Source organism: Hyaena hyaena, unplaced genomic scaffold (assembly GCF_003009895.1).
Source record: "Hyaena hyaena isolate Hyena2069 unplaced genomic scaffold, ASM300989v1 scaffold_712, whole genome shotgun sequence".
NCBI lineage: Eukaryota > Metazoa > Chordata > Mammalia > Carnivora > Hyaenidae > Hyaena > Hyaena hyaena.
This window is the reverse complement of record NW_024081340.1, coordinates 473,849-498,881: the sequence shown is the minus strand read 5'-3', so window position 1 is coordinate 498,881 and position 25,033 is coordinate 473,849. Positions and strand designations below refer to the sequence as shown.

Here is a 25,033-nt window from a genome sequence, read left to right as displayed (position 1 = left end):
CTCCAACAGTCTTTAAATTTCAGTGTAGAGTTTTCTCAGTCTCCAATATTTTATCATCTCTCCTCATACACATTGTTCCCTCCACCTGGAGTAATCTCTCCCCTCCAGCATTAGTCTAGCTACAGTCTACTTATCTCAAAAGTCACTGCTTAACCTCTTATTCTTTAAAAAGGACTTACCTGACTCCAAAATTAAGTTATTTTGCTGTAACATCTATGGCTGTTGGGAAGGACAATCTTTTCCTTTACTCTCTTAGGCTTATTTTTAGAGGCCTGCAAATTAAAATGACAAAAGACAGATTAACAAGAAAAGAGACAAATTTAATCACATAGCTATGGGACTTCACACAGTTGAATGTGATTCAACAGATGGTTAGAACTTGGGGGCTTATACACCATCGTAAAAGGAGAAGAGGAAGAGGAGAAAGGCACTCATGGGGAAATGAATTCTAAGAAGGAAAAATGGGCTGTTACAAAATAGATGGAATATATAACAGTTTTGTGATAATGTCTGTTTAGGTGGAATGCTGATTTCTAGTCTCTGGTGATAAGACCATCTTGTCAGTTCCTCTCCCTGGGGGAAGGGATTTATGCCAAATGAGTTCTTTTGAATCCTTTTAGGAGTCTCTGCTTTTAGGCAGTTAAAAGATTTCAGGAATTTGAATGCCTCTGCTCAAAGTAATTCTTATGCCACAGAGGTGTATTCTGGACCCTTTCAGAGCATACAGCATTTTCCTTTCTGAGTTCACTGCACAACCATTTCTTTTGCCTTTATCTTCTCAAGACCGTAAGCAAATAAAAGCTGATGCCACACTTGTCTTGTTCAGTGAGTATCCCCAGCACCAGGTAAAATATGTAAATGAGCTGGATGTCCCCTAGTGAATATCCAGGCCTATGTGGTCCAGTAGCTTGATTATTCAAGAACAGCTTGTGATACACACTTAGTGGCCTGGTCAATCAACAATAGATGGCTTCCATGAACATAGGAATCTTCAACTGCCATTTAAATGGCCTAAGAACCCTGTACTGGTTTTTGATAGCCATGCACCTTGTTATGTTATTGGATAAAAGCAGTAAATAATGACAATCCTGTAACAGAGGCAGGGACAGTTTTATATTTATGTATTTAAAACTGGTGTCAGGCTGTTTTCAAGATGTAGCTACCAAACACAAAAACAAAAACAAAAAATGAACTCATTTCATTTCTTTCAAGACTTTTAGGAGAAAATGCATCAATCCACAGGTTCTTTTACTGTGTCAACAGATGTTTACTACCCAGGGCCTATGTGGACGTAAATTCCGGATTTCATCACGGGTAGTAAGAAAGTAAAAAACCAAAACCCATTTCCTCACATGTTTGGTGTAAAGAAACCTGTGAGCCTTTTGCTTCCTCTACCTCCAGAGGTACAAAGGTAGAGGACTGCGGGGACATCAAAGCAGCCCTCACCTGAGCCAACTTCCTGATAACAGATGTCGTCGGCACCTGGCGTCACCGGAAACAGGTGCTTGTGACGCTCAAACGGCCCTCCCTCTCGCGCTGGGCGCCGGAAGCAAAACGGAAGTGGACGTGCACCAGCTTCCGGCCCCGGTCGCCATTTCTAGCGGTTGCAGGTTCTCACGAGTTGTAGCCCGCTGGGACAATGAGCTATGACTACAATCAGAACTGGGGCCGCGATGGCGGGCCCCGCAGCTCCGGCGGGGGCTATGGTGGAAACTATGGAGGAGGGCATGGAGGGAATCGAGGCTCCGGAGGCGGCGGCGGCGGCGGCGGAGGTGGTCGAGGCGGCCGAGGCCGACATCCCGGTCACCTGAAAGGCCGCGAAATTGGCTTGTGGTATGCGAAGAAACAGGGACAGAAGAACAAGGAAGCGGAGAGGCAAGAGGTAAATGTGATACTGGATAGTGGAGACGGATGAGGGATTCCCTTCCGCCGCTCCTAACCTTTTCGTTGTTTTTTTCTTAACTCATGCATGTGCTGTGTGAAGTGAAAATTAAGCGTGCAAAGGTATTATGTTACAGTTTCCGGTAGCGGATACTATGTAGTTTAACGTTAGCCACGCGCATCTGACCTGAAGCAGTTAGGATTTGTGCAGCCTGAATGCATATTTTGGTTTAAGGGCGGGACAACTGAGAACAAAACAAAAGTTAAGTTCAGGTCCTATCCGAAAGTAACTTCATTGATGTATCACTGTCTTCGTATCTCTGGCCATCCTTTCCCTTATTAAAATTTTGGTGGCTTTTATTCATTTGCCCGAAGAGTTCGAAAATAGCGGTGGCCTTGATAGAGGTTTGCGCGGAATAAAAGCTGTCAAGCACTGTTTTGAATGTAGATCGTTCAGAAGAATAGTCTAGCTTTCCTATTTAACATTAAAAAAAAAAAATAGACACAAACCCAAGGTTTTTTTGTTTTTATGTTGGGCTGGGGAGGTTCCTGATGATTAGCAGCACCTCTTTGAGACTGAAACTTAGAATCCTAGAAATGGAAGAAATTTCAAGAGATTTAGTCTCTTTGCGTTGGTGATTGCCCAGCACGTTTGGTTTGTATCTTGAAGATCTGTAGTAAGGGAAGCATTAAAGTTCACTGAGTGGCTTATTTTATTTTATTTTTTTATTAAACATAAACTTTCTTACTTATACGCCTGACAACAGCTTTTTAGTAACTTCATTAAAAGCCCTCTTCATATTAGGTACAGAATGTACATAATTAAATTCTCATTTAGGCTTCTGCTTTTAAATCATTCCATTTGTTTATTTTTCTTTTATCCATGTCATTTTCATCAAAATGTTTTTTTCGCATTATCCATTTATCTTCACACTTTATCACATTCTTCTCTTTAAAAATATCTATAGGTACATATTTATCAGCCCAAAATTAACGTGTTCATTGAGCAGTCTTTTTTTTTTTTTAATCAAGGAGAGCACATCTAAGTCATCTTGAAATTGGAAGAATAATTGGCTGATTGCTCTAAAAGGATGTGCACAGTAACTAGAAAGTTACTCTTTATAAAATTTTATTTAGCTCGTATTATGGCTGTTGTCAGGGGGATCTGTGGGGAAATATATTGGCTGGGAAAATAAGATGTGAACAGATGAAAAGTTTAATCAGGAAAAAATAGTTCATTATTCCCACCTGAAGCTAGTTGTGTGATGGATCATTGTGAATGGAACTCTGGATTTCTCCCTCCTTCCCGAAGCTTCATTTTAGTAAATGTTACTACCATTTATTCACTTGCAAGGCCCAAACAGGATTTATCTTCAATATTTTTTATTTCAGCAAATTTGCCTGCTCTACCTTTTTAATATATTCCAAATCCAACCACTTGTCTCCACAGCAGTTACTACCATAGATCAAGCCACTGTTTTGTTCGGTGTTCTTGGCCTCCTAACTAGTCTCCTGACTTCCACTCCAGCTCTCCACTGAGTCTGTTCTTTGTAGAACCACTCACAGTGCTTTCAAAAGCAAAAAGTAGATGGTCTCATTCTCTAGCTCACAACTTGGGATTGGAAGTCAGGTCACATCTGTCTGAGATGAATACATTTCAGTTTCATTCTAACATATTTTACAGGAATCTTGGTAATATAACTTCAGTATACCGCTATGTTTCTCTCTGTATACTTACCTCTCTGAGCCCACGTTTCCAATCTGATATAATTGTAGCTTTTGCAAATATATTTCTATTTTTGTTTTTTATTACGGTTCTCCTACCATTCTATCTAAAATGCATCTCCATCTTTGTTGCAATATGACCATTTTAAATGATTGGCTCATCCCACTTTTTTTTTTGTTTTGCCACTTTCAGCTATATATGATTGCTTCCTAGTCAATTCTCCTAAGTTTTAAGTTTTTTTTTTTTTTTTAATATTTTTATTTATTTCTAGGAGAGAGAGAGAGACAGCTTGAGCAGGGGAGGGTCAGAGAGAGAGGGTGATACAGAACCTGAAACAGGCTCCAGGCTCTGAGCTGGCAGTCAGCACAGAGCCCGACGCGGGGCTCGAACCCACGAACCGCGAGATCATGACCTAAGCGAAAGTCGGACGTTCAACCGACTAAGCCACCCAGGCGCCCCTAAGTTTTAAGTTTTAAGTAATGCCTGTGTTTACAAAGTTATTGCATTCTAACAATGCATTCTTTTTCTTTCAATTTTCATATTTTTAAATTAACAATATATGTTTGAGACCCTATCTTAAGCACTGTGTTAACAGGATGTAGGCCCTGTCTTAAAGAAATTGTGGTATTAAGAGCTGTTACAGGGATAGTATACAATATTAAAATATTATACAGAGAATGTGGGCTATCATCTAACTCAAACTAGAAATATTCTAGATTTTCAGAGGAAGTAACTCTTCAGCTGAAACTTGAAAAATAGCAAAGTGTGTATGTTTGGAATTGGGGGATTTGGAAAGGGATTTTCAGGCAGAGGCAGTGCCTGAAAACTGTGCCACAGTTTAGAGGTCAAGAGGAACATGTTAAAGGAACTGAAAGAATAAGGGTATGGGTGTTGGAGTATGGTGAGATGAAGGTAGAGCAGTGGCTTGCAAACTTGTTTACAGTTTACCATGGAAAGAAATATATGTTAATTTGTAGCCTAGTACACACCTATGTATAACTTTACAAAAAGTTTCCTAAAGCAATAATTATCTGTACATTGCTCTGGAGGTGTTGGTACCTTTTTGCTTTTTTCTTTTTTAAATTAATACTGATCATGATTCTTTAATATAATTTTATAGGCAGCATTTGAAAAGCCTGGTACTAGAAAAATAAGTAGGGCCTTGACATTCATTGACTTTTCCCGAGGAATTCCTATAAGCCATTAAAGCATTTGAAATAAAAATACTAAATAATTGGATTTGTGTTTAAATTCATTCTCATAACAGTGTAGAAAGTGAATTGAAAAGAGGCAGTCCTGGGACAGGGAGACCAGTTAAGTATTAAGGTGAGAAATGATAGCTTAAATTAGGACATGGAGATGGATAAAGGAAAGTGGACAGATTAAAGCAGTTTAGGAGATAGACTTACAAGGATTTTATCTGGGAGGGAAGGGGAAAGCAAGTAGGTATTAATAAATGACATGTTTAGGACTATATAAGAAACCGGCTTGATAGAGGAAGATAGACTGAGCTTAAGGACACTGAGTTTTATATTGTTACAGGGCATAACGTGAGGATTTCAGGGAAGTAGAAGGCCCCTGTGGATCTGATGCCTAGAGAAATCTAGACTGGCATTTTGTGGTCCAATGGAAGTGAATGGAGAAGACCAGTGGGTGCAGGCCTCAATTCTATAGATCATTGTTTTTCAAACTTGAAAATCTTGGTACCTTGTTAAAATGTGGGACTAGGGTGGAGTGAACGATTCTATTTTCCTAACAGACTCCCATTTAGTGTCAGTGTTGCTAGTTTGGAGATCACTAGGGTTCAGTGTAGAAAAAGAAAATTTAAGGGTTGGAGTAAGAGAAGTTTCCTAGATTCTAACATACCAGAGAAGAGGAAAATAAAGTGGGTGTTTTGGAATCCAGGAGCAGTGTTTAAGGCAAAGGATGCATTAAAAAAAGGAAAGTAATCAAATAGTGGCAAATGCTACAGATGTAAAGTGAAGGAAGAACTCAGAATGTCTCTTTGATTTAGCAACAAGGTCATTGATAACTTTAATGAGAGCCCTTTCTGTGGAGGGATGGAGGTGAAAGCCAGATTGCAAGGGAGTGATTAGTGAAGGAGAGATGAAGAAATGGAGAACTTTCAGTTTTACTATGAAGAGGAGGAAGAAAAACAGGGCAGTAGCTGATAGGGTTGGGAGAATTCAAAAGAGGACTTTGTGTTTTAGAAGTAAAGAGATTTGGGAAGCCTCGGTGGCTCCCTGGGTTAAGTCACCCCATTCTGCTTTCTTCTCAGGTCATGATCTCATGGCTCCTGAAAACGAGTCTGGCTCCAAACAGACAGTGTGGAGCCTGCTTGGGATTCTCTCCTTCCTTCTCTTGTCTGCCCCCACCCTGATGCACACACTCTTTTTCTCTCTCTCACAAAATAAACTTTTTTTTTTAAGGTAAAGAAATCTGACTATATTATTTTTTTAATTTTTTTTAATGTTTTATTTATTTCTAGGAGAGAGAGAGAGAGAGACAGCATGAGCAGGGGAGGGTCAGAGAGAGAGGGAGTCACAGACTCTGAAACAGGCTCCAGGCTCTGAGCTGGCAGTTGGCACAGAGCCTGACGCGGGGCTCGAACCCACGAACCGCGAGATCATGACCTAAGCAAAAGTCGGATGCTTAACCGACTAAGCCACCCAGGTGCCCCGAAATTTGACTATATTCTTGTTCATGTTCTGATGGTAGGGAGTCAGCGGAGAGGAAACATTTATCAGGTAGACTAGATTACGCTGCAGTAGTAAACAGTCCCCAAATCATAGTGGGTTATAACAACAAAGCTTGCTTTTTTTACTCACATTACTGGACCATTGGGAGTTAGGTTGAGCGTTCTCCTGAAGGGAATGGCTCACAGAGCTCCACCCATCTGAAAAGTAGCTGGTTTTGGTGGCAGCTGGAGGGAATACAGTAAACTGCTCTGATTTAGAGACTCCTGTTCACATTTCTCTGGCCAATAAGTCACATGGTCATGCTTACTTCATGGGTGGGAAAATATACTTCTAACGTATACCTGGAAAGAAGCAAACCAGAATATTAATCAGCAGGCTAAAGACTACTAAAGAGTGATTTAGGAAAGGAATTTAAATCTCAATAGAAGGATTAGCCTTGAGGAGGTGAAAGGAATTGGGCTGCAGAGTTTAGGAACCTTAAGTAGGAAAATTGACTCCAATTCCATTTTAACAGGAAGGAAGAGAGCAAAAGATAGATACTGATACAGGTAAGTTTAGGTTTGGTGGCAGTCAGTGAGGACTTTTCCTTTGGTTTTTGTTTTCTTTGTGAAATACTCTTGTGAAATGTTGAGGGTGAAGAGGAAGCTGGTAATGGTTTAAAATAGTTGAACATAATTAGAAGCTAATAAACATAGACAATTTGCTGGACATCACTGTGGACCTTCTTTGCCAGGAATTTATGACTAAAAGCAGCAAGAATATTTGAAGTTGTCCAAAAAGGGAAAACAGTAAAAAATTAAATACCATGATAAAATAAAATAGTTGTGACCCACAAAACATGACTGAGATTCTCCATGGTTGAGGGATGAGGTAGAGTGAAGGGTGATACCACTGGTAGAGGATTAGGAAGAGGTAACCTGCAAAAAAAACCAAAAAAACTAGATCCATGTTTGGAATTTTGGCACTCCTAAAGTCTCCACTGCCTGTAGCCTCTGGAGCCACATTGTGGGAAGAACCTTGTTAAAAAAATAACTCAGAGAAAGTATAAATTGAGTTTTTATTAAAAGGTATAAGTTATGGGGACACCTGGGTGGCTCAGTCAGTTAAAACTCAAGGTCTCACAGTCTCTGGGTGTGAGCCTGCATCCAGCTTTGCGCTGAATGGCTCAGGAGCTGGAGCCTACATTGAATTCTGTCTCTCTCTCATTCTGTATCCCTTCCTGTCTTGTGTGTGCACTCTCTCAAAAATAAACATTAAAAGAAAAAAAGTATAAGTTATGTTTTCAGGGGCTATGTAATTTTTCAGTCATCCTGCCTATTTTTGTGAATATCTAAAACTCATACAGCAAGGTGAGGAGGAGAACTTTTATTCTTCTAGTAAGGGTTTAAAAAAAACCCCTTCAAAATGTAAGGTTTGTTTGGTTGAAGAAATGCTATCCTGTGAATTTCAGTTGGAAATAAATCATTCTTCAGATAAGTGCTTAAACTTTCCCATTTTGAAAGTGAACAGAAGAAACTGTGCCTTTGGGTCATTGAGGTGTTGCTCCCTTTAGGTGTTCAGAAAAATTAAGGAAACTTTGCTTGATAATGACTTTATGTCCTGGGGCTTCCTTCCCAGAGTAGTCTTTAATCATTAAAATGTCCTGTATATTCTGACTGCCAGGAAAAAACTTGATGACCATTTCATGTAGTTACACAAAGCAATAAATGTTAACATGTGGTGAAAACATTACAGAATTCAAAGTATAGGGCAGAAATGTTCCAGTAATGATACTCTGTGTTGAGTGTCCCAAAGACCACTCTTGGGTTCTGTGATTTACTAGAAGGAATCACAAAACTCTGGAAAGCTGATGTACTCACTAATGTTTGTTTTACAGCAGATCTTTACAGATTAAAATAATGACAGGTAAAAAAGATGCATAAGGCAGTTTAGGGGAAACCAGATACAAGCTCCAAGTCTTGATGGAGACTACATACTCTATACTATGAAGAAGAGATACATTAGTCCGATATATTAACCATTTTAAAGAGATTTTCGTGTTGTATGGTTAAAAAAAAAAATGACGGGCTTTAGTACCTGCCAATAAACAGATATTGCTGCAACCTCTAGTTCCATATGCCTTTCCTATCAGCCAGAGTTTTACTATCTTGGACTTTTTAATTGTATGGACATAATGATTCTTTTAGTACACTCTTCAGTTATGTTGCAGATAGCTTCTGGAATTTCCCAGAGACTTGATTGTATTCTTTTTGTGTATTTCTTTAAAGAGAAAAATGGTTTTAACAGAAAAGTCAAACATGCTCATTGTAAAAAATAGATTCAGCCATTCATCCTTTGGACAGCCTTCTTTGCAGCATCTACCGTGTGTCAGAAATACATCTGGAAGAAATACAGCAAAAATGTAGACTGCAAAGTGAATAATCTATTTTAATATTAATAATAATGAAAATAAGATCATGCTGCATATATTTTCTACAACTCGCTTTTTTCATTTACTATCTTGGTCCTCTTTCTATCTGCACACTTGAGGGAAAATCTACACCCTCTTGACTACTGGGTTTAAGTTAAACTAATATAATGTACAATTATAAAAGAACAGTTGTAGAAGTTCTTGTTCTAACTGTGTACAGGATAACTCTTATCCTCTCTGGTGTTTGTTCTAATTCTCATTCTCTGAAGCAGCTACATCATTGCTGCATTGGAGCATCATCTTCGTGAGTGTTGATCAATTTCCTCTGAGCTCAGCCTTCTTACTTCCTAATATATTCATCTTTTTACTGTAAGAACTTTAAAGTGCTCATTGCCACCAAAATACTAGTTCCAGTTTTCAATTAGCTTTTTTTTTAAACCAAGCATTTTTGTTTTAATAACTTTAATTGCATCTTTGAAAATTTTAGAATATTTTTTTTTAAATGTTTTATTTATTTCTAGGAGAGAGAGAGAGAGAGCGTGAGCAGGGGAGGGTCAGAGAGAGAGGGAGTCACAGACTGAAACAGGCTCCAGGCTCTGAGCTGGCAGTCAGCACAGAGCCCGACGCGGGGCTCGAACCCATGAACCGCGAGATCATGACCCAAGCGAAAGTCGGACGCTTAACCGACTAAGCCACCCAGGCGCCCCGCATCTTTGAAAATTTTAGACAAAAATTTATAATATGTGAGAAGATAGAAGAGAAAGGAACCGAAGTTTTAGTGAAGGGACTTAAGTGTACTTTCTTTGCCAGTTATAGTAGAGCTAATTTTATAGGTATATATAGCAGAAAAAGGAGCTAGATAAAAACTGGACTAGAGTGCAAGTGTTGGGTAATTTTAAGTTTTATATGTTTGTTGCCCTTTTTTAAAAGTTACCTAATAATTTTGCACATGCTTTCTATAGTGTTGATAAGGATACTGTTTGTTTTGCACAAAACAGAGAGCAGTAGTACACATGGATGAACGTCGAGAAGAACAAATTGTCCAGCTGCTGCATTCAGTCCAAGATAAGAATGATAAAGATTCAGAAGCACAGATATCCTGGTTTGCTCCTGAAGATCATGGGTAAAGCAAAACATGTTCTTTTATTTTTAAAAAATTTTTTAAAATAGTTTATTGTCAAGTTGGTTTCCATATAACACCCAGTGCTAATCCCCACAAATGCCCTCCTCCATGCCCATCACCTTCCTTCTCCTCTCCCCCACCAACCCCCAGTTCTTGGCATTCAAGAGTCTCTCATGGTTTCCCTCCCTCCCTCTCCCACTGTTTTTCCTCTTCTTCTCCCCCATGGTTCTCCGTTAAGTTCCTCGTAATCCTCCTATACGTGCAAACATATGGTATCTGTACTTCTCTGCCTGACTTATTTTGCTCAGCATAACACCCTCAAGGTCCATCCATGTTGCTACACATGGCCAGATTTCGTTCTTTCTCATTGCCATGTAGTATTCCATTGTATAGATAAATCATATCTTCTTGATCCATTCATCAGTTGATGGACACTTAGGCTCTTTCCATGTGTTGGCTATTGTTGAGAGTGTTGCTATGAACATTGGGGTACATGCAAAACACGTTCTTTTAAAGAATGGACAGAGTAACACTTTCATAGCATTTCATGGCTAGGGAAAAAAATAAAAGATAATAAAAATAACCTCTTTAGACTCTTTAATAAGTGAAATTTAACCTTGAAGTAAGCCTTTTTCTTATATAGACTTCCTCTATTTGGTGGGAGATTGAAAAACATCTAGATAGCACATTCATTCCACAGAAAACTAAACAGTAGAAATAGTTTATTTGGATATGTGATTTATTAAGTTATTATTTGTTATTTTCGTATTCACCATCTTTGTATTTCCAAAATTCTGTGGGAGAGATCTGAAGAAGTTAAATTGTTGCTGTTTTAGGATGATCACGGGGGCCTGTACCATTTAGAGGGAAAACTAGGAGAGGTTTTTCTGGGACTGTAATGTAGCGTCCCACTTATGGCACTCAGAAAGGGTGGCAGGAAGAAAATGAAAGTTGTGCAATGAAGGTTAGAAAATCAGAAAAATACTGTAAGTCATTGCAGTGGAGAGATGACTATTATGTGAATTTTAATTTTTTTAGCTAGACAAGGAATAACTTACATGGTAGTATCTATTTACAAGGAGGAAAACTTTGAATTCATTATAAGAATCTAAGTATTTTCATAATCTAAGAAAAAGAATAATAGCTGGTGATTTTAAAATAATAGCATATTGTTTTCATAGCTTGATCAACTCTTGATTTAACCTTTTATCATTTTTTTTTTTTTTTATTTTGTCAAAATAGATATGGTACTGAAGCTCCTGCTGAGAGCAAACCAAACTCAGAGAAGAAACTTGAGGACCAGGAAAAGAAATTGATAAATCAAGAAAAGAGGACATTCAGAATCAGGGACAAATATATTGACCGAGATTCTGAGTATCTCTTGCAAGAAAATGAACCAGATGTAACCTTAGACCAACAACTATTGGAAGATTTACAAAAGAAAAAAAATGACCCTCGGTATATTGAAATGCAGGTAATGGAAAGCAAGATGTGGAAAAGTTTTTGTCATTTCTTCTCACACTTGATAAAAATATATTTATGTTTAGAAGTAGCTACATGGTTTGGAAGCAACATAAACCTCGAAGCTGATGACAGTTAAAACATTTTATAATACTTTTTGTATTTGTTTAACAAAGTTGAATATTGTTTAAAAAAAAAGAAGTAGCTACATGGTATTGATCAGTTTGGTTTCAGTAGACCATTCTCTGTGGGAATTCTTCCTCTCATACTAGAGAAAAGCAGTGGAAACCGAATTGCATATAACCTATAGCAGCTTATATAGTGAGGAGAAGAAACTAGTTTAACTTTTGTTGGCCAATTTTGTGAGAGGTCATAATAGACAAGGTGGTTAGAATTGTAAGGTTTCTAGACTGTTTAATCCAACTCCTTCCTTCTACAGATGGTAAAATTAAATCCCCTGAAGTTACGATGTACTTCTGTTCACCAGCATTTTAAAGATAGGACTGTGACAAGAACAAATTCTTCTGAGTTTTTCAGTGTGTTCTTTTTATGGTAGGCAAGATATTTTTAGGTCCCTTCTTGTTAAAATATAAAATTTACGCTTTGTGGATATGCTAGAGATAGATGTAATAAAATGTTCACAGGATTTCTTTTAAGAGAAAATAAGGAAATTCTGAGGGCCATATCTTTAATATGCAAGTATATTACTCTTTGTGAGAAAGGCAGAGAAGTACCTCTCCCATAGGAAAGAGAAGATCCATTGAGTGTCATTGGTCAGGTTGGATATCCTGATTAGAACAGTTGAGGTAAAGGGGCGCCTGGACGTTTCAGTTGGTTGTGTCTGACTCTTGGTTTTGGCTCAAATCATGATCTCACGGTTTCGTGAGTTTGAGCTCTGCATTGGGCTCTGTGCTGACAGCTGGGAGCCTACTTGGGATTCCCTCTTTCCCACTCTCTTTGTCCCTCCCTGCTCATGCTGTCTTTATCTCTCTCAAAATAAATAAACTTAAAAAATTTATTAAAAAAGAGGGGTGCCTGGATGGCTCAGTCAGTTAAGTGCCTTGACTTTGACTCAGGTAATGATCTCACGATTTGGTTCAGGAGTTTGAGTCCTGTGTCAGGCACTGTACCGACAACTCTGAGCCTGAAACCTGCTTCAGATTCTGTATCTCCTCTCTCTGCCCGTCCCCTGCTCCTGCTTTATCTCTCAAAAATAAAAAAAAATGATAAAAAAACTAAAAAGAGCAGTTGAGGTAAGGTTGTCCACTGGGGAGTTGTGTAGCTCTTGGATGCCTAGTGAGTGAAGGTTAAGATTCCAAGAAAGGAGACTTCAAGTTTAATCATTTCAGATTATTGTGGTTGAGAGCAGAGCTGCTTTTAGAGCCTTAGGAAGGAGAGTTAACTCCTATCTCTGCTTTGTTTGGAGGACAGAACTCAAATACTGAAATGTGTGAGTGGTCTAGTAAGGAAATTAGGAGAAGAAATGTGTCAAACACTCTTCCTATTGCCTAGACACTTATAAACACTTAACATGTACTACATCATTTAAACCTCCTGACAACCCTAAGAAATTCTGCGTTATCTGTGATAGAGGGGGAAAATGTTAGGTTAAGTGACCTATCTACAGTTGCACAGCTGGTAACAGAATCAAGTCTAAAATTCAGAAGTGTTGGGTGCCTGGATGGTTCAGTCAGTTGAATGACTGACTCTTCATTTTGACTCAGGTCAAGATCTCACAGTTATGCGATCAAGCCCCAGGTCATATGTGGCCTGCTTGTGATTCTCTTTGTCCCTCTCCTTTTGCTCTTTCTCTGCTTGTTCTCTCTCTCAAAATTAATAAAAAATAAATAAAATAAAATTTATATGTGCCTAAAGGGCTCAACTTTTTAATCCATTTTGGGAATATGCCATTGTTATAATCTATTTAATAAGCATTAATTTTCCACATGCTAGATGCCTGTTACTGTGCAAGGTTTCTGAAGACTAATAAGACGTTTCCTGTCCTCAGGCAGCTTGTAATCTCATTGTCTCATATCTCAAGGCTATAACTAAAAATTTGGTTTCACCATTTTAATAAAGAAAGTTGAGTTGTAACTGTCTTCATTAGTATTTACATATTTAGAAAGCAAATGTGGTTAATGCTAGTTTCAAATTTAATGAGATAGCTTGTGTATACTTACATATTGAGATGGTTACATTTAAGTACATGAAGCACTTCTAGAAATCATTGAATGGTTTTAAATAATGTATTATAATACATATTACCAAGAAAAGTGTGGCACCTTGTTATTTCAAATTGCTAGAATTCATTCAGGTCATCACAATGACTCTTAGTTTTATGGGACTGAGTATTATCTGATTGACCATAACAAAGCCGGCATATACAGCATAGTGACTATAGCTAATGATTCTACCCTGTATACTTGAAAGTTGCTGAGAGAGATCTTTAAAGTTCTAGTTATGAAGAAAAAAATGATAAATATCTGTGATGATAGATATTAACTACACTTAACTGTGATAATCACTTCACAGTACATGAAGATATTGGATCATTATGTTATACATCTGAAAGTATAATATTGTATGTCAGTTACATTACAATAAAAAAAATAGTGGGAGATTTTTTTTATTGTTTTATTTTGACAAATGAAGTAGGCAAAAGATAAGGATGATGTTTCAAGAAATAAATTTTTTTTTAAAAACGATGGCAATAATATACTATATTACTTAGGACAGTTCTAATTTTATTGCTTTTTTTTTTCTTTTCAATAAAGAAAGTTTGTTAAAGGTGTGGTTTGTTTTTTCATGTTACAATAGGTCATTGTAAACCATAGTACTTTTAAGTGTATGCCATTTTTATGTAGTGTAGGTGTTGAGATTCCATAAAAGTTTTCAGAATTACAAGGAGATCATCAAATAAAAGATAGAGGAGTTAATCATTTCTTTGGTATTTCAGTTGCAATTCACCAGGAATTTACTAAGTAGTTTATATAGGTCAGAAACGGCTACATTTTATATAAAGGCTTTTCATTCAGATTGATTGCAGCTTTATGAGATATAACCTTTGAGAGATTCAGGATCCAAGTTTGACTTAAGATCATAGCTCTTAAATGGCAGTACCAAATTTTCTTCAGATATTCCTTGTTTTAAGTTTTCTTTGATTCTCAAAGGCAAGTATCCAGAAATAATCTGTACAATGCCTTATGGATTAGTAAATGGTGGATCGATGGGTGGGAAAATGAATTGTGATATGGAAAACAAATCTAAGACAAATATATAAAACAAAAATGGTAAAAATAAGGATTATAAGAATGTTATATTAGATGACAGATCAAATGCATTTTACTGCCACTTTAATTCAAAGGAAGTGTCTCCATTCTGTTGAATGTAATGGAATTCTCTTTTTCAATGTTTTAACAATAAAGAGGATTGTTAAGTTCATGAGTTATTTTTTATAAAAATTCTTTTTTAAGTCTTGATACTTGACATAATCTGTGAAGTAATAATCTATGGGGATTCTAGCATATTATATGTTCTGATTACCATGATTATAATTTGATTATTTTGTGAAAATTAACAACTTTTTTTAATTTTCAGCATTTCAGGGAAAAGTTGCCTTCATATGGAATGCAAAAGGTAAAATAAATATATACTCTTTAATTTGCAAAATACTTAAAATACAATTTTTTTAAAGCTCTATATCCAGAAACAATATAAACTAATGAAACTTCCTCTGAAGGGTATTACTGAAAGTTCATTTTATTCTTTTGAATTCTCGAAGGACCAAAAGAAAAAAATAGTAATGAAACCATCTTCCTGAAGTTTTCTCATTTCTGTTCATAAATGAAACCTTTAGAACTTTATATGTATGTTTTATTTATTTATTTATTAAGAACTTTATAAGCAAATAGAATTTTCACATGTAGGTTATCTTCAATAAATACCCTTACTCCTAATTTGAGACCAAACATTTTAATTAAAATTGGGGCACTACTGAAAATAGAGTAGTTTAATTGATTCATTATGTTTTATTACATAGTCACCTTACAGAGAGAGTAATACAATCCCCCATCCCACTCTGTTCTCTCAGCCTTACTGATTTTTGTTGGGTTAAGTACCACCTGCCACAGTGTTTCTTCCTCTCCTAGGCTGTAGTAAATTCTTGAGGACAAAGTGTTCACTATGTATTACTTGATTCAGAACCCCCAGTAAATATTGAATGAATAAATCACATGCTGTACAAGCTAAACTTGGAACTTGTTCTGAAATATATGTGCGTGTGTGTATATATATATGTTATATATATATATGTTACATATATGTTAGAGTAAATGGGAAAATTTTTAAATGTAAATTTTCAAAATGTAGATAAAAATAACCTCCAGTACTACTGTGAAGTAGTAGGATGGTCTTATTAATAACTGATTATTATTAAAAATACTAGTGTTTATCTAAAAGTTTTAAGAAAAATCTTCCCCAAATATGAGGTTTTCCAGATATTTGAAGTTTACCCATTTGATTTGGGTATTTACAAACTTGAATTATTTGAAAGGAAATAAATTATACTCTTCCTTGTCCTTTAAAACAGTATACAAAACTTGTTCTGCAGACAAAGCCTTATTGTATGGATTATGGCATAACCCATTAATGTCTTCAGTAGTTGTTTGGGTAGCGGGATTTGTCTTGTGCTCAGTAGTAGCCCTACATGTCAACATGCTTTTTAATTCATGTTTATTCTTATACAAGGAACTTAGAGCTGTCTCTTCTAGTTCTTGTGGGTGTGTTTTCCTTTCACAGTGCCTTAGCCTTGTTCTTTTTTGTATTTTGATGCTGCTTTCTTTAGAAAACAGGTAGACCCAGGTATCCCAAACTGTCAGTATTGCATTTAACAAAACTTTAAATGCATTAATACCTTTCTTAAAAGCCATTACCTTCAGTTTGATAGTATTTTGATTACTACTTTTTCAGTTAATCACCATGTGATGTTCTTCACTTATTTTCCATTTTGAAATAGGAATTGGTGAATATGATTGATAACCATCAAGTAACAGTAATAAGTGGTGAAACTGGCTGTGGAAAAACTACTCAAGTTACTCAGTTCATTTTGGATAACTATATCGAAAGAGGAAAAGGATCTGCTTGCAGGATAGTTTGTACTCAGCCAAGAAGAATTAGTGCCATTTCGGTACGTAATGGTCTCACTTTTTAAAATTCCCCACTTTATTTTCCATCCTCCTAGTCTTGCTGGAACTAAACTGATGTTAAAGGCTTGTAGTTATTCTTTGTTAGGTTTAGGATATGTTATTTTGAAAGTAAATATTTGGTAGTAAAGACCAAATTCTTGACTGGCCTCTTATTGATAATAGATGTTCATGAGTTTAAGATAAATTATAAATCGAGGCAAATTTTGGTATAAAATTAGAAGAGTAGAAAGCTGATAAATTTTTATGGGATGATAAGCTCCGAATAGTCTCCACTAGTGTAGATGCTTTAAATTTTACTACTTGATTAATTCAAGATTGTTTTTTGGTTCTCAAGTTGTTTTTTCAGTATGTACGTACACTGTGGTGGTGAAAGCAAGAAGCCTTGCATATTTTATCTGCATTTAAAATTTTCTAATGCAGTTACTCAATAAGAGGCAATTCATCATAAAAATTAAGATATTATTTTAGGTTTGTACTATTAACAGTTTTAGGTACATGTTTATTGCAAACAGCATTTTTGTTTGTTTAGTTAGATGACCTAGTTAAATGTATGGGTTATGTATTCTTTTAGGGGTTTCTTACAACATTTAATGTGTAGAGTCAATTTATTTCAGTGTTCTATAATTTTTTATGTAAATTTAAATTAAAGATTTACGGTTGCATTTAGTTATATGATAATGCTGTTTATCACGTCTCCGCGTCATTTAATAAAGAATTCGGTTAGAGACTATGTTACCAATTATGACAATATTTTGAAGGAAATACAGTATACATTTTAAACTGTGATTTCTAGAAAAAGCAGTCTTTTTGATAGAATCATATTTCTAGAAATTATATAAGATCACAGAATGATGAAAAATAACCACTTTTGGTATACTACAATTTTATAGCTAGATTTACTTAAGTTAAAAATATGATCAATTTTCAGTAATATAACATTACACATATATATTGATGTGGGAAGAAATTCTATAACTATGTTATTTTTTGTTAATTTTTTTTGATCTGTTGGTACTTGAATGGGCAATTTAATAAGTAATAAAAAGTGAAATAATGGCCTAAGTCAGTGTATATAGGATGTACTGATGGGTAAGTTTTACTTCTAAAGTTTTGTTTCTTAATTATACCATTTTCTATTTTTTTTTTTTAATTTTTAAATGTTTATTTTTTAGAGAGACGCAGCATGAGTAGGGGAGGGGCAGAAAGAGAGAGAGAGGGAGACACAGAATCCGAAGCAGGCTCCAGGCTCCAAGTTGTCAGCACAGAGCCCGATGTGGGGCTTGAACTAACGAACTGCAAAATCATGACCTGAGCCGAAGTCAGACACTTAACCAACGGAGCCACCCAGGCACCCCTGCCATTTTCTAGTTCTAATCTCTTACATCACTGATCTGTCACAAAACGTCTGTTGGTCACTTTTAGTTGCGTGAATCAGTACTGGATTATCAGTTCCAAGTTTATTTTTGGCAGCCATAACTTTTAGAACAAAACCAAGAACCAGGAATTAATTAAGCAACACCAATCTTTACTAAAAACCAAATCTTGAGGAACAGAAAGTACCAACATGTATTTGCCCTCAAATTATATACAAGGTTTATAAGTTTAGACCATGATTACTAACTCTTGGAAAAGTTCTAAAGAAAGGTAGAAATGGATGAGAGGATGCTATAGAAAGGCACTTTGAAAATAGTGATGAGAGAGAATTTGGCCTTGGAGGGCTTAATAAGAGGAAGTGAAAAATAAATGTAAGAGGCAATAATTTGGGGCTTTAAAGGGACAACATAGTTTTAGAACTCTTGGATATTAATATCTCTCTTTATTTAACTCCTGAAAATCTGATGAACATTTTTTTCAGCCATTCCAGATTTCATGGATGTTCAAGAAATGTTTTTATTTTGATTAAAGGTTGCAGAGAGAGTGGCTGCAGAAAGGGCTGAATCTTGTGGCAATGGTAATAGTACCGGATACCAGATTCGTCTCCAGAGGTAAAGAATGTTCAGCTCTTGTATATGGGTAGATATTAGTGAAACTTTGATGTTAGAGATTCAAAAGAAAGATTTTCCCCTATTTTTATGCTGATTATTATTAACATTTAAAGTAACTGCAGGTTAGGAGGCTAACAAACTACAAAGTAACTTTTTTAATCCAAACTCATGTTTGGATTATCTTTTTAAAATGTGCTTTTACATTATTAAATGACTAGAGAAATAACTTTTTCCTGGACATACTTTAGTAGACCATCACTGCACTTGAAAGGAGTTGCTGTATCTTTTGGTACCACCATCCTCTGCCCCCCGATTGACTTTATTGATTTTGGTATCTTTAACCTGCTATTTTTCTGTAATGTTTTTCTGGAGCTCAGGGGTCCATTTACCTTTTTAAATGAACTGACTTTCCAGTCACTGAACAGAAATTTAGTCCCCTAAGTATTGTTTTCTGAATGTTAATGGTTATGCACTTAAAAAGACACCATTGATGTTGAATCATGACAGTGAAAATAACGTATGGTGAACTTGAATGTAGTATTTCCCATTACTCTGTCGCAGTAGGCATTCCTATAACCAAAAAGGTAACTGTGAAGATTTTCTTTTAAACTTTTGTGGTACTTAGTAATTTGTTGGTAAAGAAAACCAATCACTGCCAACTCCTGTCTTTGATTCACAGTCGGTTGCCAAGGAAGCAGGGTTCTATCTTATACTGCACGACAGGAATCATCCTTCAGTGGCTGCAGTCAGACTCGTGAGTATTTCACTCAGGACGGACATTTAGTGAGGCATTATCAAAAGATGTCAGTATAAACTGGGTTTTACTAATTGTTAAGGTAGAATGGTTCCGTTTTCATATCTTGTACTAAGTTTCATACTTCATGCTTTTTTGCTTTAGGCGTTTGTCCAGTGTTAGTCATATTGTGCTTGATGAAATCCATGAGAGAAACCTACAGTCAGATGTTTTAATGACTGTTATTAAAGATCTTCTCAATTGTCGACCTGACCTGAAGGTCATATTGATGAGTGCGACATTGAATGCTGAGAAATTTTCAGAATATTTTGGTGAGTAAATTTTATGATTGTTTCTTTAGGAAGTTAGCACAAAGCCACTGAATTTAGAGGTAATAAAATAAAAAATAATCAAAAAGCTAATACATTGCTAGGTAGTTAAAATAAGTGTTTAGCAATTCATTTAAATATTTTCCTGCCTTTTAGTCTCATAGATTAGAGAATTGAGCCTATTTTTGAAAAGTGGCATCATCTGTGTTACAGTAAAGACATGTAGATTTTTTGGTGTTACCATCAGATAGTAAGGTGGCATCAATGAAAAACCACAGATTTGATTAAATTTTTGAAGACTTTTTGTGATTGTTCTGTGGCTTTTATGTACTATCACAGACTAGAGTGGCAGTTTGCTAATAATACTACTCAGGACCACTTATGGAACACCTTCAGTATGCCAAATAAATAATATTTGGCACTTTATCTTCATAGCATCTCCTGAGGTAGGTGCTACTACTCCTACTTTACAGATATGTCTTTCCCAGTATGCCTTATAATTGTTGCATAATTAAGAGAGGGTTGAGGGCGCCTGGGGAGCTCTGTTGGTTAAGTGTTCGACTTCGGCTCAGGTCATGATCTCGTGGTCTGTGAGTTCGAGTTCCGCGTTGGGCTCTTGTGCTGACAGCTCAGAGCCTGGAGCCTGCTTCAGAATCTATGTCTCCTCCTCTCTCTGCCCCTCCCCAGCTCATGCTTGCTCTCTCTCTCTCAAAAATAAATATTTTTTAAAAAATTAAGAGAGGGTTGAAAGGATTTGAAACAAAATTTGTCTAGCTATAGAGTGTATTAAAAAAAAAAAAGTTATGCCTGTCTTTCTTGCTTACAGTTGTAGGGGAAGGAGAGGAAAAGGGGGGGTAAGGGTGAATAGTTAAAATGGAAGCTTAGAGACCTGTGAAATTAGTTGCTTGTATTTTGTTTGTTGTTACTGTTTGATGCATTATCCAGAACTAACTGAGTAAACTGCTCAAACTTCTGCAAGTCAGATGCAGAGCTTTGAGATCACCTCAGATACTTTTGACCTCTGATGCTATATTAGCCTTGTTTTACAGTGTATGCTGCTTATTTTGCATGGTCTGAAATATAAGTAGCATTTAAGTAACAGTACTAAGAGACAGTTTTTTTTTAAACTAGCTATTCTAAAATAGTAAGTAATTGCCGGAGGCCGGCTCCAGCAGGGTTCAGGGGTCCCTGAAGGATGGACGGTGTCAGCGAGGGAGAGGAGAGAGAGGCCCTAGAATCTTTCTGGTTACCAAGCAGGCCTCTCTGGTCTGACTGGGACTCAGCTTTATTTATAATTGTTTTTGGGGGACGCACAGAAGTGGCATTTGCCTTAGACAGTGATTTCTGATGACAAATTTCTTTGATATGTAAGAACTTCCCAGAACATAAATTTGTAGAAGACTCATGCATAACCTTTATCAATAGTGATTGAGGTAGGCGATTTAGATGCTTATCCTATGGGGAAGGAAGGTATCTTTAGCATACAAGACAATGTTTTTAGCATAAAAAGGGTGAAGTTAGTTCTTTGTGAGCAGGGGTCAATAGCTTGTTTGTTTAAGGAGAAATATTAAGAAAAACAGGTCTTTCAGGAAACACAATGTTTGCTCCCACAATCACAAAAGAAGTTGTTCTTCAATAGATTCCTTCACTGGGTGCAATTAGCATATTCAAGGCCAGAATATGTCGCTCGGAATACTGATTACAAATGCCTTGATCACAAATGCCTTGGAGGGCCGGTGTTCCAAGCAGAAACAATTGGGTGGGGGTGGATGTCTGTCCTTAATTCTACATTAGGCTCTTTGTCTCAGGGCCAGGCTCAATTGTAACTCTTGTGTTCTTAGCCCCCTTTATTTAAGTCTTGGATCTGCAAGGCCCATAGGAAGAGCCTTTGGACAATCATCCACAATGCTTTCATCTAAAATCTCTTTTGAAAAGGCAGGAATATGCTTTTCCTTATAATGAATCTGAGTAGAGGCCCTGTCAGTACCCGCAGGCTCATTTCCAACATGAACCAGTAGGAGCAGAAGGAGATGGCCACCTTTCGTTTCTCATGGCAGGAGCTGCAAATGCTGCCATTTCCTCGCTGTAGTCACAGTGTAGTCACAGTGTAGTCACATCCAGTGAGGCTGGTGTGGCTCCCAGCAAGTAATAATTTAATATTTCACTAGGTCTTATTTGAACTGTGTTTTCTCTTTTCATGATTCTGGGTACCATAGAGTAGTGCATCTTAAGTTCATCTCCCTAAAACTTGGGTTCTGCTGGTACTATCTTGACTAGTGATGGAGATGAAATAGGCTTCCTTCCAACTCATGTGTTAAGTCCACCTTAACATGCGCTATTCTGTGATATTTTGGGTTACTTTGTAGAACTGTGAGGTGTGTGTACGATTTGATGGAAGTAAAATGGTAGTGAAGAGTAGACTGCTGCTTTTCATTAAACTCATTATGGACAGTCTTTGAACTTAAGAAAGCTAAGAGAGTTCTTGGCCTGTTTATTATCTATTGATTTATTTTTTATTTTTGTTTTTTATTTTATTTATTCCTGAGAGAGAGAGAGAGAGAGACAGCATGAGCAGGGGGAGGGTCAGAGAGAGAGGGAGACACAGAATCTGAAGCAACCTCCAGGCTCTGAGCTAGCTGTTAGCACAGAGCCTGACACGGGGCTCAAACCCACGAACTGTGAAATCATGACCTAAGCTGAAATCGGACAGTTAACCTACTGAGCCACCCAGGTGCCCCTGATTTTTTTTTTTTTTAAACATTTGAGTACAGATTTGTGTTTTGTCTGCCATAATAGGTAACTGTCCAATGATACACATACCTGGTTTCACTTTTCCGGTTGTGGAGTATCTTTTGGAAGATATAATTGAAAAAATAAGGTAAGTAGATATTGGGAAATAAGAGATTTAAAAATACTGATGTCACCTTTTTTTCTATTAAACTTTAATCTCAGAAGCTCTTTTTTAACCACTTCCTTCTAAAACATTGTTTTTCCTTAAATCAGGGATTCCCAAACTTGGTTGCACATTGAAACCAATGGAGCCCTTTAAAATCCAGACGCCCCATTCACACTCCCTACCTTAGTTACATTACATGGTCATGGCTGGTTGGTAGGCAGGCATCAGTTTTTTAAAGATCCCTGGGCAGCAGAGTTTGGGAATCTTTGTCATTAGTGCTTGAACCTCTCTTCTGAGTGTTCAGTTTTTGCTGACTCCCATTTGCCTACTCTTTACATTGGATTTCCCCTGAGTGTTCTTAATTAGCCTTTTTTTCTCTTTTATGGTTTCACTGTGCCATCCTGTATCTGTGGCCTTAGTTGTGTGTTTTCACAGCTCTCAGAGCTAGAGCTTCTGAAGCTCCTCCTGAACTTTGAATTTGGTGTCTAACTCTCTACTCAGCAGCATTCCAGTACCATACATATCTTGAACTTCACGTTTTTCCAGCTGAAATTGTTATCTTATGTTCATTCCCCACCATGCTTCCACTGAAAAGTTAAAACGAAATAATTTCTTTCCCACTTTGCTTTACGATGTTACTGATATTATTCTCCACACAGTATCTAAGCTGTAAATCCAGAGAGCTAATATTTACCAAGCAGTTGAGAAATCGTAAATTTAATTGTTTTACATGCTTAGTAACTCAATTATTGTACTGTCACTGGCCCCACAACACAAACCCTGAGAGCTTTCTCCTTGAATGTGCCTTCTCATTTTTATTTTTTCTACCTGTGGTCATTCTTACCTCCTCCGTGTTAGTAGTATCTCTTCTGGCACTGTGTCTTCACTCTTACATGTATTTTCCCACAGCATCTGGTTATATGAGCTTTCTCCCCCTTGTCAAGCCTCCTGAGATTTCTCTTTAAAAACTTGTTCAAGGACCTTTATGCTTTGTCGTGATCTGTAGCAGAATACCTCAGCTAGTATGCCCAAATTATTGATCCCTTCAACACTGGCCATTAGCTACTAACAGCATTCTCCAAGATGTATACCAATTAATATTTGAATTTCTTTTTTTTTTTTAATATTTTTATTTATTTCTAGGAGAGAGAGAGAGACAGCGTGAGCAGGGGAGGGTCAGAGAGAGAGGGTGTCAAAGACTGCAGCAGTCTCCAGGCTCTGAGCTGGCAGTCAGCACAGAGCAAGACACGGGGCTCGAACCCACGAACCGCGAGATCATGACCTAAGTGAAAGTCGGACGCTTAACCGACTAAGCCACCCAGGCGCCCCGATATTTGAATTTCTTGTTGAGTGAAGGGCTGGGAAAATGTAGCCCATAGGATCAGTCAGGTTCCAGTTCCTGAGTTAGTCATCCCAAGGTTCTTTACAATCTGGTTCCATTTTTTTTTTTCTAGTCTGTGTGTCTCACGGCCTACCTGTGCTAAATGTACCAATCCCTAATAGTCCAGCCAATGCCGTGTCCTTCATGACATGTGCTTTGTTACATTTTGTGTTGTCCTTTTAGACACCTTCTCCATCCTTTTATATATAAAGTCAATTATGTAAGAACAAATTCTAACTTCATTGCCTGTTCAGCCTTTTCTTATCCTCACAAAGGGAGTTGCTTTCTCACCTGGACTCCTGTAGCATTTTTATCATATCTCTTACAGTACTTATCATATTGCCATGTAGTGTGTCTTTGTCTTTACCTCTTGTGCTAAATTTCAGATTTGTCCAAGGTCAGGCATTTTGTCCTGTTCATCTCTATGACTGTGCTCCTGTACAGCACATTGCCTGGCCTATAGTAAACGTATGAATAATATATGGACAGATGTAGAAATGCTTGTGATGAGATGTTTTTAAGATTCCACAGCTTATTTGTTAAGTGAGAAAACCAGGAAGCGGTAGTGGGAAGGTGAAAACAAAGATCCTACCATGTATTTTACTTGGAGAAAAGTCCGTTGAATTTTTTGTGTGGACGTTTCTTTAACAAATTTTTATTAAACTTCATGCCCTACACTGTACATTAGGGTCTGAGCATAAAACAGGGAAAGACTTTGTACGTATCCTCAGAGCTTAAATGTAGACAGACACAGAAGCTGTCCTGTAAAGTGGAATTGACACATTCTGGGGGAAGAATATATTGCGAATGAGATTATACAGCAGGGATGGACTGTGCAAGTGAGGAAAGCCATGAAATTCAGAGTAGGAAAGGGGCAAGTGTGTATATTAGAGAGGGTAGAACATACTAAAAGTGAGAGTATCTTGGTCTTCCATGATCTGGTTTTGTCATCAATAAGATTTATTATGTATTCTCTCTTCAATTTCACTTTCCACCATTCGTCTCACTTCCTTCTGTGGCACATTTACCAATTTTTTTTTTTAATGTTTTATTTATTTCTAGGAGAGAGAGAGAGAGAGAGAGAGACAGCGTGAGCAGGGTCAGAGAGAGAGGGAGTCACAGACTGAAACAGGCTCCAGGCTCTGAGCTGGCAGTCAGCACAGAGCCCGACGCGGGGCGCGAACCCACGAACCGCGAGATCATTA

The 25,033-nt window shown here is 37.1% G+C and overlaps 1 protein-coding gene across 1 annotated transcript in view; it reads left to right on the top strand.

Annotated features, from left to right (window-relative positions):
- The first annotated feature begins 1,577 nt into the window (after nt 1-1,577).
- The window catches only part of DHX36 (DEAH-box helicase 36), a 51,749-nt gene continuing 28,293 nt past the window's right edge, over nt 1,578-25,033 (top strand). The window contains exons 1-9 of the mRNA XM_039217685.1: nt 1,578-1,882; nt 9,715-9,839; nt 11,082-11,313; nt 14,898-14,936; nt 16,315-16,485; nt 18,410-18,489; nt 19,169-19,243; nt 19,388-19,554; nt 22,348-22,429. Coding sequence (XP_039073616.1) covers nt 1,640-1,882; nt 9,715-9,839; nt 11,082-11,313; nt 14,898-14,936; nt 16,315-16,485; nt 18,410-18,489; nt 19,169-19,243; nt 19,388-19,554; nt 22,348-22,429 — 1,214 coding nt within the window. The 5' untranslated portion in view covers nt 1,578-1,639. The remainder of the gene's footprint in view (nt 1,883-9,714; nt 9,840-11,081; nt 11,314-14,897; nt 14,937-16,314; nt 16,486-18,409; nt 18,490-19,168; nt 19,244-19,387; nt 19,555-22,347; nt 22,430-25,033) is intronic.